A 14,434-nucleotide genomic window follows, 5' to 3' on the forward strand; every position below is an offset into this window, starting at 1 on the left:
ATTTATGTTTATATGATTTCTACGGGTAGCTTACTAAAATTTTAAAATTCTAAAATCGAATCTTTTTTTCTCCAAACAAGAAACGGATATCTAAATACTATTTTTAAATTTTAAACCAAACACCAAATGGAATTTCAGATACTTGAATTTCCAAATCCTATTCCAAATTCAATTCCAAATCCCATGAAATCCTCCCAAATCCTGGTTGCTAAACACACTGTAAATCTAAAAAAATTCAAATAACCATGTTTTTACATGAATTTACTTAAATATCCCTTGTTTACACAAAATACTAAAAATGTGAACTATCTATTAAATATTCTTGTTTTTACACTAAATACTAATATTTTGAATTCTTTTTTTTTTTACTTTGAATTACTTAAATATCGTTTTTACACTAACCACTAAAAATTTGAATTGCTAATTAAATATCCATGTCTTTACACTAAATATTATTATTATTATTATTATTATTATTATTATTATTATTATTATTATTAATATATGAGCTAATTTGAATAACTAATTAAATATTCATTTTTTTACACTAGATACTAAAAAATTGAATTACTAGTAATTTAATATTTCGATTTAAAAAATCTGAAAATTTCCATGTTTTTTACACACTATTTTATTTCTATCTTTTAAATATCTCTATTTTACACTAAATAATAAAAATTTCAATTAGTAATTAAATATCCCTGTTTTTACACTAAATAAATAAAAATTGAATTACTAATAATTTATTTTTTCATCTGAAAAGTCTGAACTTTAATAATTTATTACCATATTATCCTATGTTAGACAAAAACTTGTGTGAGACGGTCTCACGGATCGTATTTTGTGAGACAGATATCTTATTTGGGTCATCTATGAAAAAATATTACTTTTTATGCTAAGTGATAAGTGCAAGATTTGCACTTAATTTATATTAGAATCAATTTTTAATTATGCTTGTTTCGAACAGTAATTATGCGTTTTTTGTTTTGTTTTTGTTGTCATTTCAGAAATGGAGAAAATAGTGGGCACGAAACCAAGTGGACTAAGAAAACAGAGTAGTGCGCAGCCGAGAGCACACCCAAAGAAGAGGTGCGCGCGCGGCCACGCCACTTCACGCGTGGCGCGGCCGCGCGCACATACACGCAAGTCATCTACCCGAGAGGCGCGCGCAAAGCGCCACTTCTCGCGCGATCGCGCGCACAGATACAACATGAAGACCCGAGAGGTGCGCGCCATCGCGCCACTTCACGCGCAGCCGCGCACTCGCAGCATCAAGCCACAAGGCAGAATGGCACGCGCATCCGCGCGAGATCATGCGCAACCGCGCGCGCCGTGCGTCGAGAATCTTATAAATTGCGCGAGTTAGGTCAGAAAGAAGGGGCATTCGCCGTGGGAAAGAAACACAGGAGAAAAACACTAGTTTCGGAGAGAAAAACACACTGGATAGAGGCACGGACAGGTATACATGTCAAAACGGGATAACGGGGCGGGCCGGGCCCGCAACCCGTCGCAACTCGCCATTAGGCGGGGGCGGGGGCCAGTCCGCCATTTTGGCGGGTCTCTAAATGGTCAACCCAGCCCAACCCACCTTGGACCGCGGGTTATGCGGGCCAACATGCTTATATTTTTAAAAAAAAAATACTAAAGAGTATTAAAATAAACATAGAAGAAAAATATATTTCAGCCAAATAGTTTCATAAAAAACTTAAAAACATTGAAATAAGACATTGAAATCATACAACAATCAACATAATCCATAAAAAAATAAAGTGCGTATTCTAATTCACACAAGATTTCATCGTACATATGTACTAAAAATTAACTCATGTAATATCACCAACCGTAAATACAATGAAACCTTTAAATGTGACTTCAAATCTTTTTTAGTATACACTTTCTCCAGTTTCTTAAGGATTTGTCCTCAAAAAAAACAAAAATTAATGATATTAAGAGTTTGTCCGCACAAGGCACCTAGCTCTTACCATCCACATTTTCTTAAAAAGTGACAAACATTGGAAGATAACAGAAAGTCGAGGAAACAGACGGTTGTAAATTTCAAAAAAATATTATGTGTTCAACACACATAATTACTTTATTTACTATATTATTTCGATAATTCTGGATTAGTTCGAGTTAAACATTAAAAAAAGAGAGGAGACTGGAGAGTATAACATCTTCAAAAAAAATAGAAGCATAGAGATTTTACCAGAGTGATTGAAGTTAGGAACATGAGAAAAAATAAGAAAGAAATAGGAATTTTTATATAAAACTTAAAAATATAAAATTCTACCCTAATTTGACGGGCCAGCCCGCAACCCAAACGGTCTCAACCCGTTTGGCCCACCTCCAAACGGGCTGCTATTTTATCAACTCAACCCGCTCAATTTTTATGGCGGGACGGGCCGACTCGACCCGACGGACCTGACCCAATTTGACAAGCCTACGGACAGGAGACGAAGATCTAGAGTGCGAAGAACCATCACAAATACGAAGAACGAAGGATCTGGGGACGGAGACGACACTTCGGATTTGTCATCTATTCTCTCGCTTTTATATTTTCCTTTATCTCGATGTCTAAACCTTCGAACATGTGTTGTTTTTATTTAGAATTTGTCATGAACTAATTTTCTAGTCTAGAGAATGACGTAACTTTGTTGATACGATAATTTGACGCAGTTGTTTATTTGATTGAATTTCGTTTTTGTTTAATTGTGTTCTTTGTGTTTAATTGTACTGCAATTTACTGGCCATAAATTGTGTGTTGTTTGATTAATTCTACAACTCGGGAGATGGACTAGGATTATAGATCATTAGAGATACATCGTTGAATGTTTTTATCGTTCGGAAGGCATACAACTTTAGCGAGGCTTGGGTAAGAACATTGTTTGCATTTATCAATTAAACTTAGATTTGTATTAAGAATAATTAAATCGAAGTTTGATTGATACAATTTATTCGTCACTTGGGAAAGGGGGAATAAAACACGTAAGTGTTCTTAGCCATTAAATAATAGGAATTCATGAAGTTAAATACAACCAGAAGAATTATCGTAGAAACTTAGTGAAATCATTCCTCTAGATATTCTCTCTCATAGTTATTTCTCCAGTCGGTGATCAAATTAATTCATTGTTTTCAATTAATTCGTTCAAACAAACCAATCTGGATATTGATTTTTCTAGATAAAGTCTTGACTATTGTAATTACAAGCATTGATATATATTTTATTTACACTCCTCGTGGGATCGACACTTGCACTCAAAAATACAATTTACTATAACTTGACGTCGTGCGCTTGCGAGCAATCAAGAAAAAACGCAACAAGTTTTTGGCGCCGTTGCCGAGGAGTGTCAAAATTTAAATTTATATCAGTATTGTTACCAACTAGTCTAGATTTTAATTTAGAGATTTATTTTATTTTTATTTTTATATTTATTGGGTTGTTCATTTTTTCCTGTTTGACAGTGTATGCTAAGATCGCAAAATTCATACTTGCTGATTTTTTACCCGGAGATCGAAAGAACTGCGAGAAGATTAAGAAAAGCAAGAAGGGGAGAGATCCAAGCAATGGCTGAACACAGAGAAAATGAAAGACAAAATCCGCCAGAGGCTATACCTATCAGAGATCACTTCAGACCAGTGATTAACAATCACTACCCTGGTATTGCGAGAGGGACCATCAATGCCAATAATTTCGAGTTGAAGCCTGCTCTGATCAACATGGTTCAGCAAAACCAGTTTGCTGGAACTGCCATTTCTGATACTCACGTTCATTTGAGGCCATTCCTGGAGATAACGGATACAGTAAAAATTAATAATATTCTTGATGATATTATTAGACTGTGTTTGTTTCCGTTTTCTCTCAGGGATCAAGCAAGAGGATGGCTCCAATCACTTCCCTTGGGGAGTATCACGACATGGCAGGAGTTAGCGACTAAATTTCTGGCAAAATACTTTCCCCCTGCAAAGTCTGCACAATTGAAGATTGAGATTAGCACTTTCAGGCAGACTGGATTTGAGCAATTGTACGAGGCATGGGAAAGATACAAGGAGTTGTTGAGAAAGTGCCCGAACCATGGCTTCGAAGACTGGGTGCAGATTGAATTATTCTACAACGGTCTAAATGGGCAAACAAGAGGAACAATGGATGCTGCAGCTGGTGGCACGATCTTTGCTAAATCTCCCGAGCAAGCTTATGACTTGCTTGAACAGATGACGATAAATAGCTACCAGTGGCCGTCTGAAAGGGCATGAGTAAAAAGGACAGCTGGAGTTTTTGCTGTGGATCCTATTACGTCACTCACTGCTCAGGTATCCGCATTGACCACTCAAATTGCAGCTATGAATAAGGTGAGCACATAAGAACTGAGAGTCCATCGATTGTTGCTGAAGAACAATCTCTTCCTGAAGAAGCTCGGTATATCAGCAACAGAAATTTTGGAGGATTCGGCGGATATCGAGGTAACCCTCCCCCTAACACTTATCACTAAGAGTATTACTTTTTATTGTGAATATCAGTAGGATTGACCCGTCTCACAAATAAAGATTTGTGAGACCGTCTCACAAGAGACATACTCCCCATGTTATGCCTTTTGGGTTGGGGTGTTAAAAATAATTTCTCAGGAGTTTGACTACAACTCTTTGCTCTTTGACAAAAACTTGTGTGAGACGGTCTCACGGGTCATATTTTGTGAGACATATATCTTATTTGGGTCATCCATGAAAAAGTGTTACTTTTTATGCTAAGATTATTATTTTTTATTGTGAATATCGGTAGGGTTGACCTATCTCACAGATAAAGATTCGTGAGACCGTCTCACAAGAGACCTACTATTACTCTTTTATCTCTAAACGCAACTTATTCACATTTATTATATAGATCATAAATTTATTATATAGATAAAATTGTACAACTATTTTTTTTATTGCGGGGTTAAATTTCATGATAGACTCGTTTCGTTCAAATGTGTACTAGATGATCTGATAACTTAATATATCACAATCGAGTCTAATATTTTTGTTTCAAAGTTTTGGATTTTACTTAAATTTGTTGATAAATTTATCATTCGATATTTTGCACTTTGGTAGATGTGTTTATTTATAGTTAACTACCATCATTTGCTATCACATATCTGATTTTAAAATTTCATTTATTGTTTAGAACTGAAATAAACAATGATATTTTGATTTTAAAACAATAATTATTGGATTCATATAAAACAATTATTACGTACTATACAATAGCACATGTTAAAGAGATTGAGAATAAAATATAACCATGTTTCAATTTTTTTTTCAATAAAAAAATCTTTTAGCAAATATTAAACAGATTTAAAAATATCTTTCATTACAAGTACATGCTTATAATTATAATTTTAGATTAGAACCAAACAACTCGAATGGCATTGTTTGAAGAGATTGTTGCATCTTTTATCAGTTGTTTTATCAAAAAAACAATGATATGTTGTCAGGAATCAATGGAAAAAACCGAATGATTCTTACATAAATAAGAGTAAATAATAAAAAGGAAGACCTGAAGCATTAATATTATTTAAATAGACAAAATAAAGAGATCACATGCAAGAAAAAATAATTATATTTTTGGTTTTGTAATTTATATTTTTCCACTTTTGGTCTTATTAACAATCAATTTATATTTTTAGTCATATAATTTTTAATTTTTTTTTCATTTTTGGTTCTTTTTGGATTCGAGTCCAACATGTTTTGACCATAAATTGCCTATGTGGTGACCGCGGATGGTGAAATAAATTTTTGTAAGGGCCGCATAATATTCTAAAAAACACGATATATATGCAAGTTTTCTTCTAAAAATCAATTTCAATGTCAAAGTCCACCACATGAGTACTTTTCGATAGACACGATGTACTTCAATAAAAAAATACCATAAAAGGAAAAAAAACATGCATGTTATAAAACTAAACATGTAAATTCAGAGTTGACATGACCAAAACAGAACATGTGCAAGTTATAGGACAAAAAATATAATTATTCTAACAAAATAAAAAATAGGTCCCGGTATCAAAAGAAGAATCAACATCAAATTCAATATGACAAAAAAACTTCTGCACACCAGATATGATGAAAGAATTGCATAATTTAACTAAATAAGAGAACAAGAACAAAAAAAGATGAAAAAAAGAAGTGAAAACTAAACAAAAAATGATTGCACGAATCATGATTGTTTAAAATGGTAGATAAATTATAGAATAATATTTGCTATTGAATTAGATGTGAAATAAATTATGCTTCTATATTCATTGTAAAATTTAGAGTCATACATATTACATGCTCGTTCGTTACACACGTATAACGCACATGTACTCTAATATTATATATATAAGGTCATAAATATCTTTCAGCAAATAAGACTCACACAATCAATCTTTTTTGTTTTGTATGTTTATCTTTTGCATTTTGATCAATTTGTATGGATAAATTTTAATATTAATCTTATATTTTTTTAATCTTCTGACAATTAAAGCTCATTTTTATATAGTAATACTATTGCATACATCACTATCGTGTAGAAATAACAAAAAATCAAAGTTTGAAGAAATATTATAATATAGGCGACGAATGGGAGCAAATTTACGAACATGGATGAACGAAATGACATTCTTCCAGCGATGATTACAAATTATTTATTCTAACATTACTCCGTTGTCTACTGTCTTCCTTGTAAAAAAGCTCGAGGACTGTGTATCCATGGAGAATCCAAGCAAAGCATGCAGAATAATCCTCTTCCCGCTACCATTGCAAGGCCACATAAACCCGATGATACAGCTAGCCAACATACTCCACTCGAGAGGCTTCACAATCTCCATCATACACACTCAGTTCCACTCTCCGGATCCATCAAAGTATCCTCACTTCACGTTTCACCTTATCCCCGACGGATTATCTGAAGATCAAGCATCCATACATGAAATTCTGCGTGTCCTCCATCTCCTCAACACCGACTGCATCGGGCCCGCTCGCGAGTGCTTGCGGAAGCTATTATCAACCCATGATGATATTGCCTGTATAATTACCGATGCTATGATGTATTGCTCGAAAGATGTGGTGGAGAATCTTGGGATACCAAGGATTGTGTTCAGGACCAGTAGTATTTGTTCCTTTTTAGCCTTTGCCACTCTTCCTCTTCTTCAGGAAAAAGGATACTACTCTAATAATAATCTGGGTATGTTTTATAAATTTCTTGGGCTTATTTTAACTGTATTTGAGACTATGAATATTGTCCGAGAAAAGATTGACCCTTTGTTGATCAGATTCCAGAAGGGAGGATCCAGTTCCTGAGCTACCACCACTTAGAGTAAAGGACATCCCATCAGTTCAAAGACCGGACCCGAAACATGCATTGAAGATCATACGCAATATGGTAGAAGGAACAAAGATGGCGTCAGGCCTCATTTTCAACACCTTCCAAGATCTTGAAGAGCCAAATCTCGCCAATCTCTATGACCATTTTCGTATGCCCACGTTTTTAATAGGCCCGTTTCACAAATTCTTTTCAGCAGCGTCGAGCAGTTTGTTGACACAGGACAGAGGCTCCATTTCCTGGCTGGATACCCAAAAACCACATTCTGTTCTTTATGTTAGCTTCGGGAGTCTAGCAGCAATGGATGAAAATAGTGCAAGAGAAGTGACTTGGGGTCTGGCAAATAGCAAGCAGCCATTCTTGTGGGTGGTCAGGCCTGGATTAGTCCAAGGTTCGGAATGGCTCGAATGGTTGCCTAATGAATTCATGGAGGTTACTAGTCAAAGAGGATACATTGTTAAATGGGCACCTCAGCAAGAAGTGCTATCTCATCCTGCCGTTGGTGGATTTTGGACTCACAGTGGATGGAACTCTGTTCTTGAGAGTATATGTGAAGGTGCTCCGATGATTTGCTCGTCCTTTTTCGGAGATCAGACACTGAATTCTCGATACGTAAATGACGCCTGGAAACTTGGGATCAAATTGGAAAATGAGTTGAAAAGAGAGGAGATAGAATCAGCAATCCGAAAAATAATGCTTGACAGAGAAGGCCAGGAAATAAGAGAAAGACTCTTGTGTTTGAAGGAGAAAATAGATGTTTCCTTGAAAACAGATGGTTTTTCAAGCCAATATCTAAATGCTTTATCTGATTTGATCTCTTCGTTTAGATCTGCTGGTCTTTAGATTTGTAACTGTTGTTTCCTGAGGAGATTACACTATCTGGTTTGGAATTATTATCTTTGTAAAATGCTACTAGTCTTCTATTGTGTTATTCAGTGTCTGCTATATTTGCTAGATAACAAGCCATTATGCAGATGCAGCTAGCTCAAATGCTTCATTGGAGAGGATGTGACATATCAATATCAATCATCCATAAAAAGTACAAAGTACTCGTAACTACTCAAATTCGTGTCGTGTGAATAAGAGAAAACACCACTCATGAATTTTGGCGAGCCATATATATACTAATCATCTTACTACACGCTATACATGTTATCCGTAAAAACTAAAAAGAAATGTTTTTTTAAATTTTAAAATTAAAGTTATACTTATTTTTTTTTAAAATTGAAATGATGATAGAGAAGATATATGATATAAAGAGATTTGTAAAACATGAAATTGAGAAGTTAATATATTTTTGGGACTATAAAAATGTTTCACTAACATATCAAAAGTTAGTGTATATACCATGAATGTTCCGTAAATAATCACAAAACTTCCCCAAATTAAATTCAATGACCTAACATTCGAGAGGAAATTGAAAATAAAGGATTCATCATAAACACATATACAGGGTAATGCATTGATATAGAGGCTCAAAATCGAGTAAATATAGAAACAAACAAACAAAATTGATATGGGTTACTAGTCCATTTTTAGTATTAACCAAGCCCAGGTTTCTGTTTTTTAAGCTGCGGAGTGGTTCGAATCGAAATCGAGATATCGTTCTAAACTTACAGTCTTATTGTCAATCAATCCATAAGTCATTGGTATCGAACCTAAGTTTCCAATTCTCACATTTTGGGACAAAGTACCACATATTTAGAGGTCGGGCTACCCGAAAACATGATCCCCGTCCCAATCCAAGGTTGGAGAAAAAATTGCAGAATTTTGCTTTAGTCCTGAGAAAAAAATACGACTCCAAATCAATCATGGCAATAGTCTTGAGGTCAGCTAAGAATTTATTTGAAAAAGCAATACCGCCAGTACCATTTGGGTGAATCCACATAACTCCACCCTACCCCAAATGTTGTAAAAATAAATAATAGGAACGAATACTCACAATCAATTGATAATTTTTTTTATTGTATCATTATACCACGAGAGATTATTTTCTTGCTCTCTATAGAACTACGGATGGATAAATTAGATTATTTGGCTATGTAAGCCTTTCTAAACCGATGTTTACAACTTTGAATTTGCATAACAGAAGCCATCAAACAATTTACAAATAAATCAACTAATGGTAAACTAAAATGATAAAGAATAAAGAACTTAAAAAGGTTCCATGACAAAGCATGATTCTCCTTCTCTCGGTTAAAACTTCTTAACCGATGAACTTCAACATCACTTTTCTGTCCTCAATGGTTTCGAGCCAGCCATACGACACAAACATCTTATTCATCTCGAAAGCTCCAAAAGGATAGCCATACAATTCACAAGCTCAAAACTCACTTACCAATGACCATAGAGTTCTTGCAACTTACATGAAGATGTATGAGATACCAAGAAACACTCACATTATGTAAACAAAAATATCACATAAGAAATGATAGGCTATATTCACAAGTCATACCAGCTTTTATGTAAACTAAATCTCTCAAAGGCAAGCAACTCATCAGGTTTTGAAGTACTATTTTCACAAATCCTATGAATTAAAAACTATCATCTTCCAGTTTCAAGAAAAGCATCTAAGAAAACAGAACAAAATTAGTTATTGCCGAACCTGTACATTGCATCAAAACTGCAATTACCAAGCACACAACTTGGGAGAGAAAACTGAGCAAAACACGGATATGACTCATTCTTTACTTGGAGGGCTGCTCCCTTTCTTGCTAAGTTGAAGAGATTTGCTCACCATGACCTTGTGGTGCAGCACAACCACAGAGAAAACCCTCTGATTCCACTGCTCCGTGCACGCTGCTGCCTCTGGCTATGGCCCTTTGATAGGCATGCCGTCGCATATTTGAAAGAGCATAGGGTCTGCCATCACGTTCGTACAACTCCCTACTTTCCATTCTTTTCCCCATCTCTTCCATTCTGGCTTCGAGCCACCGACACTTACCTGCTTGCCCAGAAGCAGAAGCAAGAAGGGTCGACCTTCGATTCAATAGAAGAGCACGTGCGCCTGTTAAATCACCTGTTTCTGCCATTTCTTGAGCCTCAATGAAGCCTTGTTCTGCCAAGACACGGTTCCTTTTCTCATCAACTTTCAAACTTACTGTCGTCTCCAGAGGGGTTGGAAATATCGGTCTCCGTATGGTGACTCGGTCACCATCAATTTGTACCATGTCGTTTGACACTACTGATATGTAAGAACATGTAATATCCAAAAGGGACGTAGTAATCAAATCATTTTCGGCATCTCCAACGCTACAAAATACAGGGACCGTTAAATTAACGATAAAATCTTGTTCCTCCTCCCAAATAAAATCCCCAAAATTTATTAAAGCTTGTGATCCTTTGTTAGAGATTTTACTACTTGCATATCTTTCTGAAGATATTGATAGAATTTGGACTCCATGTGATGCAGACCTCAGTATTAAACAAAGCTCCTGAGCTAAAACATAATGCAGAAAACCAATACAGAGACCAACATTATCTTCCACCGCTTCATAAGAGTTGACCATAGAAAAATGGCCAACTGATACATCAGATATGGCTTTTAGTGAAAGAGGGTCATGATCTTCACCAAAGCCGAATGTATAAACTGGAAATGGTGGTTGTTGGTCATGATCTCCCATTCCTCGGTGGTTTTCGGGATAGATAGAAGCAGGCAATAGATGCAGATATGGTGGAGGCTGTCCTGGACGTGGAAAATGTGTGGCACGGTAACAAGTATCCATTCCATCTGAAAAGAATATGATGCTACCGACCGGATCCTTGTACCGCCTTTCTTCAAGAACCTGAACTCCCATCTCCAAAGCTTCTAAAATATTGGTGCAGCCACTTGCCAAAAGTGAATTCACACACTGTTTAGCATTTTCGCGCCCATCCTCTGTCATTCTGCGCAAGGATAAAACTCTCTGAGCACGAGTTGAAAATGACACGATCGAAAGTCGGTCAGAAGGACCCAACCTATCGATCACAAAGACAACAGCACTTTTCAGGAGTGCCAATTTTGATCCATGCATGCTGCCACTAACATCTAGCACAGCAACAAGATCGATGGGAGTGTTACCTAAGTCTTCCTCCGGTGGTGCTATTATTTGAACAAGAACAGAAAATTCTGAAACAGATTCCGAAGAAGCTACAGCGACCCGCTCCGGAATGGTCTTGATACTGATATTTTGTGGGTCAGCAGGTGGAGCAGAAGACACAGGATCAGCGGTGACCAAAGGTGGCAGTTCATCATCAGAAAATAGAATTAGTTTTGGTTCATGCATAACACGAGCGACCGGATTTGGAGCGAAAATGCTATCAACGTTCGTGTTAGAGTTTGGAACAGCCAAAGGAAGATCATTCCATTTAGCTCGACAAACATGACAAAGGTAATTGCCATATGTAACACTGTTGCTTACGCAGCTAAAATGGAAGGAAAGAGCACCCTCAGCTGTAAAGAAGGTCTGGCCTTGCCCCGATTCCATAGACTCCAAGCAAATGGCACATGTTTTCTGAAACAAAATGAAAGATTAAGTGTACGTGAGTTAAAGAGAATGAAGAACAGGCCCAATCAAAAGCCCATATCACATCTGCGAATTTGTTTTATAGTTAACAGAAGAATATTTTTTGTTTTGTCAGTTACAACAAGATAATCTAGGTGTCAATATATTATTTGTTGTATTGAGTATAAGTATATACGATTAGCCTTGTAAATAAATGAGAATGGAATCCAAATATTGATTCATCTCCTCTTGATTTCTCTATTCTGGTATCAGAGCTAGGAGAAAATGGCCGACGCCTCTTCTAATTCTGGTTTCACCACCTCGGCTGATAATTCTCCTGCAACTAATCCTAATTTCCTACTCATCAATCCTGCTAATCAAATCACCGCTGTGAAACTCACCGATGAGAATTACCTCTTGTGGAATCTCCAAATTCTGGCAGGTATCAGGGGGCTTGGACTCGAGAGTTACATCTCAGATCCTCCTTCAGTACCTCCTCGCATCACATCCAGTGAAGCTATTAATCCTGATTTCATTGTTTGGTGCCGACAAGACCAACTTCTTTTCTCTTTTCTTTTGGCGTCCATGAGTGAGGGCGTCCAAGCTCAAATGATCGGCTGTGCATCTTCCGTCCAGTTGTGGAACAGAGTTGCCACCATCTTTGCCACTCGGTCCAAAGCTCGAGTTATGCAATATAAGCTTCAACTTCAGACGCTTAAGAAAGGGGGTCTAAGCATGAAGGATTACATTGGTAAAATGAAGAGCTACATGGATACTCTTGCTGCCTGTGGTCATCCGATTTCAGATGAAGACCAGATCCTATATATTCTCGGTGGTGTGGGGGTGGAATATGATTCTGTGGTTGTTCACGTAACCTCCAAATCTGATATGTTAAGTTTCTCGGAAGTTGGTGCTCTCCTCATGACTCATGAAGGAAGGATCGAGGCTCACACCTTTAATGGTGTCACTCCACCTGTAGTTAACACTCTTACTGCCACTCCGGAGCGCAAACCAGACTATCACTCCCATCCAATGTCCAACAGGGGTCGTGGTCGTGGAAGATTTTCTCGAGGGGGTCGAAGACACTGGCATAATAATAACAACAAACCAGTTTGCCAAATCTGTGGTTATACAGGACACGTTGCTGAAGTCTGCTACTATCGATTCGATCGAGATTATACAACCCCTCAGCACTCATTCGCGCCTCCCCGCAACCCATCCAATGGCTCCAATAGATCCTACCCTGCAGCAGCTCTCACTACTACAAAATCAGAACCATCAAATGAGGAGTGGTGGTTCCCCGATTCTGGTGCCTCTCATCACGTCACTAATGACCTTGCAAACCTCTCCGTTGGTTCTGAATACTCAGGGGGTGGTAAGATTCACATGGGCAATGGTGCAGGTTTGTCTATCTCCCACATTGGCCAATCTAATTTTTCATTCCCTGCCTCATCATGCACGTTTCTTTTGAATAATCTTCTTCGAGTTCCACATATAACCAAAAATTTGCTTAGTGTAAGCAAATTTGCTCAAGATAATCATGTCTTCTTCGAATTTCATCCTCGTTTTTGTGAATATTAATTTCTACATAACAGTTGATTTCAAAAGGTAAACTCACAACTATAACTATAAGATTCCATAAATTATCAGTACTTTTGCACGCAAAGCACTAGGCAAGACTGATGTCAACGACCACTTATAACACATTGTACAATCTCAAACAAGAATATGTTGCAGAAATCATATTTGGAAATTCTCCCAGTGTTACATCAATAATTCTGTTAACAAAGAACCAATGGTAGAAATCAACTCCCAAATTGTACATAACCAGGAAAAAATTTCAAAGAAAGTGAAGTCAATCACCATAATGCATTTGAGAGATTAGCCCATCATAATGAAAATGTCGAGAATCTTACATATACATAAACATGGGTGAAAGTAAAGATTAAATCACCGGAGAAACAACGAATTAATCATCAAATGGAGTCTTGAAATCATACGGACCCTCTATGTAACTACTACAAAACTAGGAAACCAATCTAATCACGTAGAAATACAATCTTTACAATCGATCCAAGAAATCACAACAAATAGAATCGGAACCAGTGAATTATAATAACCCCAGTAAACCATCATAATCAAGAATTTTGCTACATAATCATGCCAAGTAAACGCAAAACAAGAAAGGTAAAAAGAAAAGAGGAAAGAAGAAATAAGTAACCCAATCAGTAACATTCAGAAAATTTTACATTATCTGCTTGAGAACCCATGGAATTCTCGTCTTTGGCTTATTTCTGATCGTGCAGTGGGAGTGAGAATCTTGTGTGCGAACCGCGAACTTCTGTTATATATATATGGGTGCCTGCCTACGTGGCACGCCCACAACCACACAAAATTTTTGTTTTGTTTTTTTTAAAAAAGGCTGATCAATCATGCACCGCCACGTAGGCGGGTAACAAATTCGTATATAATATATAGAGTTTTCTTAACCTGAGCAACGAATTTGAGCGACCCAACAGGGGGGAAATCAAGTTTGAGCCCCTATTTCTCTTCACCTTCGTACGCTCACCAAACCAACAAGGGGAAATCAAGGTTGAGCTACACCGCCCATCTC

General features: G+C 36.8%; 3 protein-coding genes across 4 annotated transcripts; 2 read left to right on the plus strand and 1 right to left on the minus strand.

The window, feature by feature from the left end:
* Window positions 1-3,564: 3,564 nt before the first annotated feature.
* On the plus strand, window positions 3,565-4,251 carry LOC142524976 (uncharacterized). The gene is made up of 2 exons (XM_075629140.1): window positions 3,565-3,801; window positions 3,922-4,251. Exons 1-2 carry the CDS (start codon window positions 3,565-3,567, stop codon window positions 4,249-4,251), a joined length of 567 nt encoding a protein of 188 aa, XP_075485255.1.
* Window positions 4,252-6,406: 2,155 nt separating this feature from the next.
* On the plus strand, window positions 6,407-8,271 carry LOC142525608 (UDP-glycosyltransferase 76B1-like). Its single transcript, XM_075629932.1, has 2 exons — window positions 6,407-7,198; window positions 7,287-8,271. Exons 1-2 carry the CDS (start codon window positions 6,724-6,726, stop codon window positions 8,177-8,179), a joined length of 1,368 nt encoding a protein of 455 aa, XP_075486047.1. The 5' UTR covers window positions 6,407-6,723; the 3' UTR covers window positions 8,180-8,271.
* Window positions 8,272-9,228: 957 nt separating this feature from the next.
* On the minus strand, window positions 9,229-14,143 carry LOC142525534 (E3 ubiquitin-protein ligase WAV3-like). 2 transcript variants are annotated; one of them, XM_075629851.1, is made up of 3 exons: window positions 14,070-14,143; window positions 11,294-11,829; window positions 9,229-11,221 (listed from the first exon to the last, which is right to left on the minus strand). In XM_075629851.1, the coding sequence occupies exons 1-3, from the start codon at window positions 14,088-14,090 to the stop codon at window positions 10,051-10,053; spliced, it is 1,728 nt and encodes a 575-aa protein (XP_075485966.1). In that variant the 5' UTR covers window positions 14,091-14,143; the 3' UTR covers window positions 9,229-10,050. The 2 variants fall into 2 exon arrangements, with proteins under 2 accessions (XP_075485966.1, XP_075485965.1); XM_075629850.1 differs by having other exon boundaries at window positions 9,230-11,829.
* Window positions 14,144-14,434: the final 291 nt, after the last annotated feature.

This window comes from Primulina tabacum, chromosome 14, assembly GCF_025594145.1.
Source record: "Primulina tabacum isolate GXHZ01 chromosome 14, ASM2559414v2, whole genome shotgun sequence".
In the NCBI taxonomy this organism is placed as follows: Eukaryota; Viridiplantae; Streptophyta; class Magnoliopsida; order Lamiales; family Gesneriaceae; genus Primulina; species Primulina tabacum.

Coding starts and splice junctions, on each gene's coding strand:
- LOC142524976 (XM_075629140.1), top strand. CDS start 3,565: ATGGCTGAACACAGAGAAAATGAAAGACAAAATCCGCCAGAGGCTATA. Junction 3,802..3,921: donor TCCTGGAGATAACGGATACA/GTAAAAATTAAT, acceptor ACGACATGGCAG/GAGTTAGCGACTAAATTTCT.
- LOC142525608 (XM_075629932.1), top strand. CDS start 6,724: ATGGAGAATCCAAGCAAAGCATGCAGAATAATCCTCTTCCCGCTACCA. Junction 7,199..7,286: donor CTACTCTAATAATAATCTGG/GTATGTTTTATA, acceptor TTTGTTGATCAG/ATTCCAGAAGGGAGGATCCA.
- LOC142525534 (XM_075629850.1), bottom strand. CDS start 14,090: ATGGGTTCTCAAGCAGATAAT. Junction 11,830..14,069: donor TGGGTTCTCAAGCAGATAAT/GTAAAATTTTCT, acceptor ATTTTGTTTCAG/AAAACATGTGCCATTTGCTT.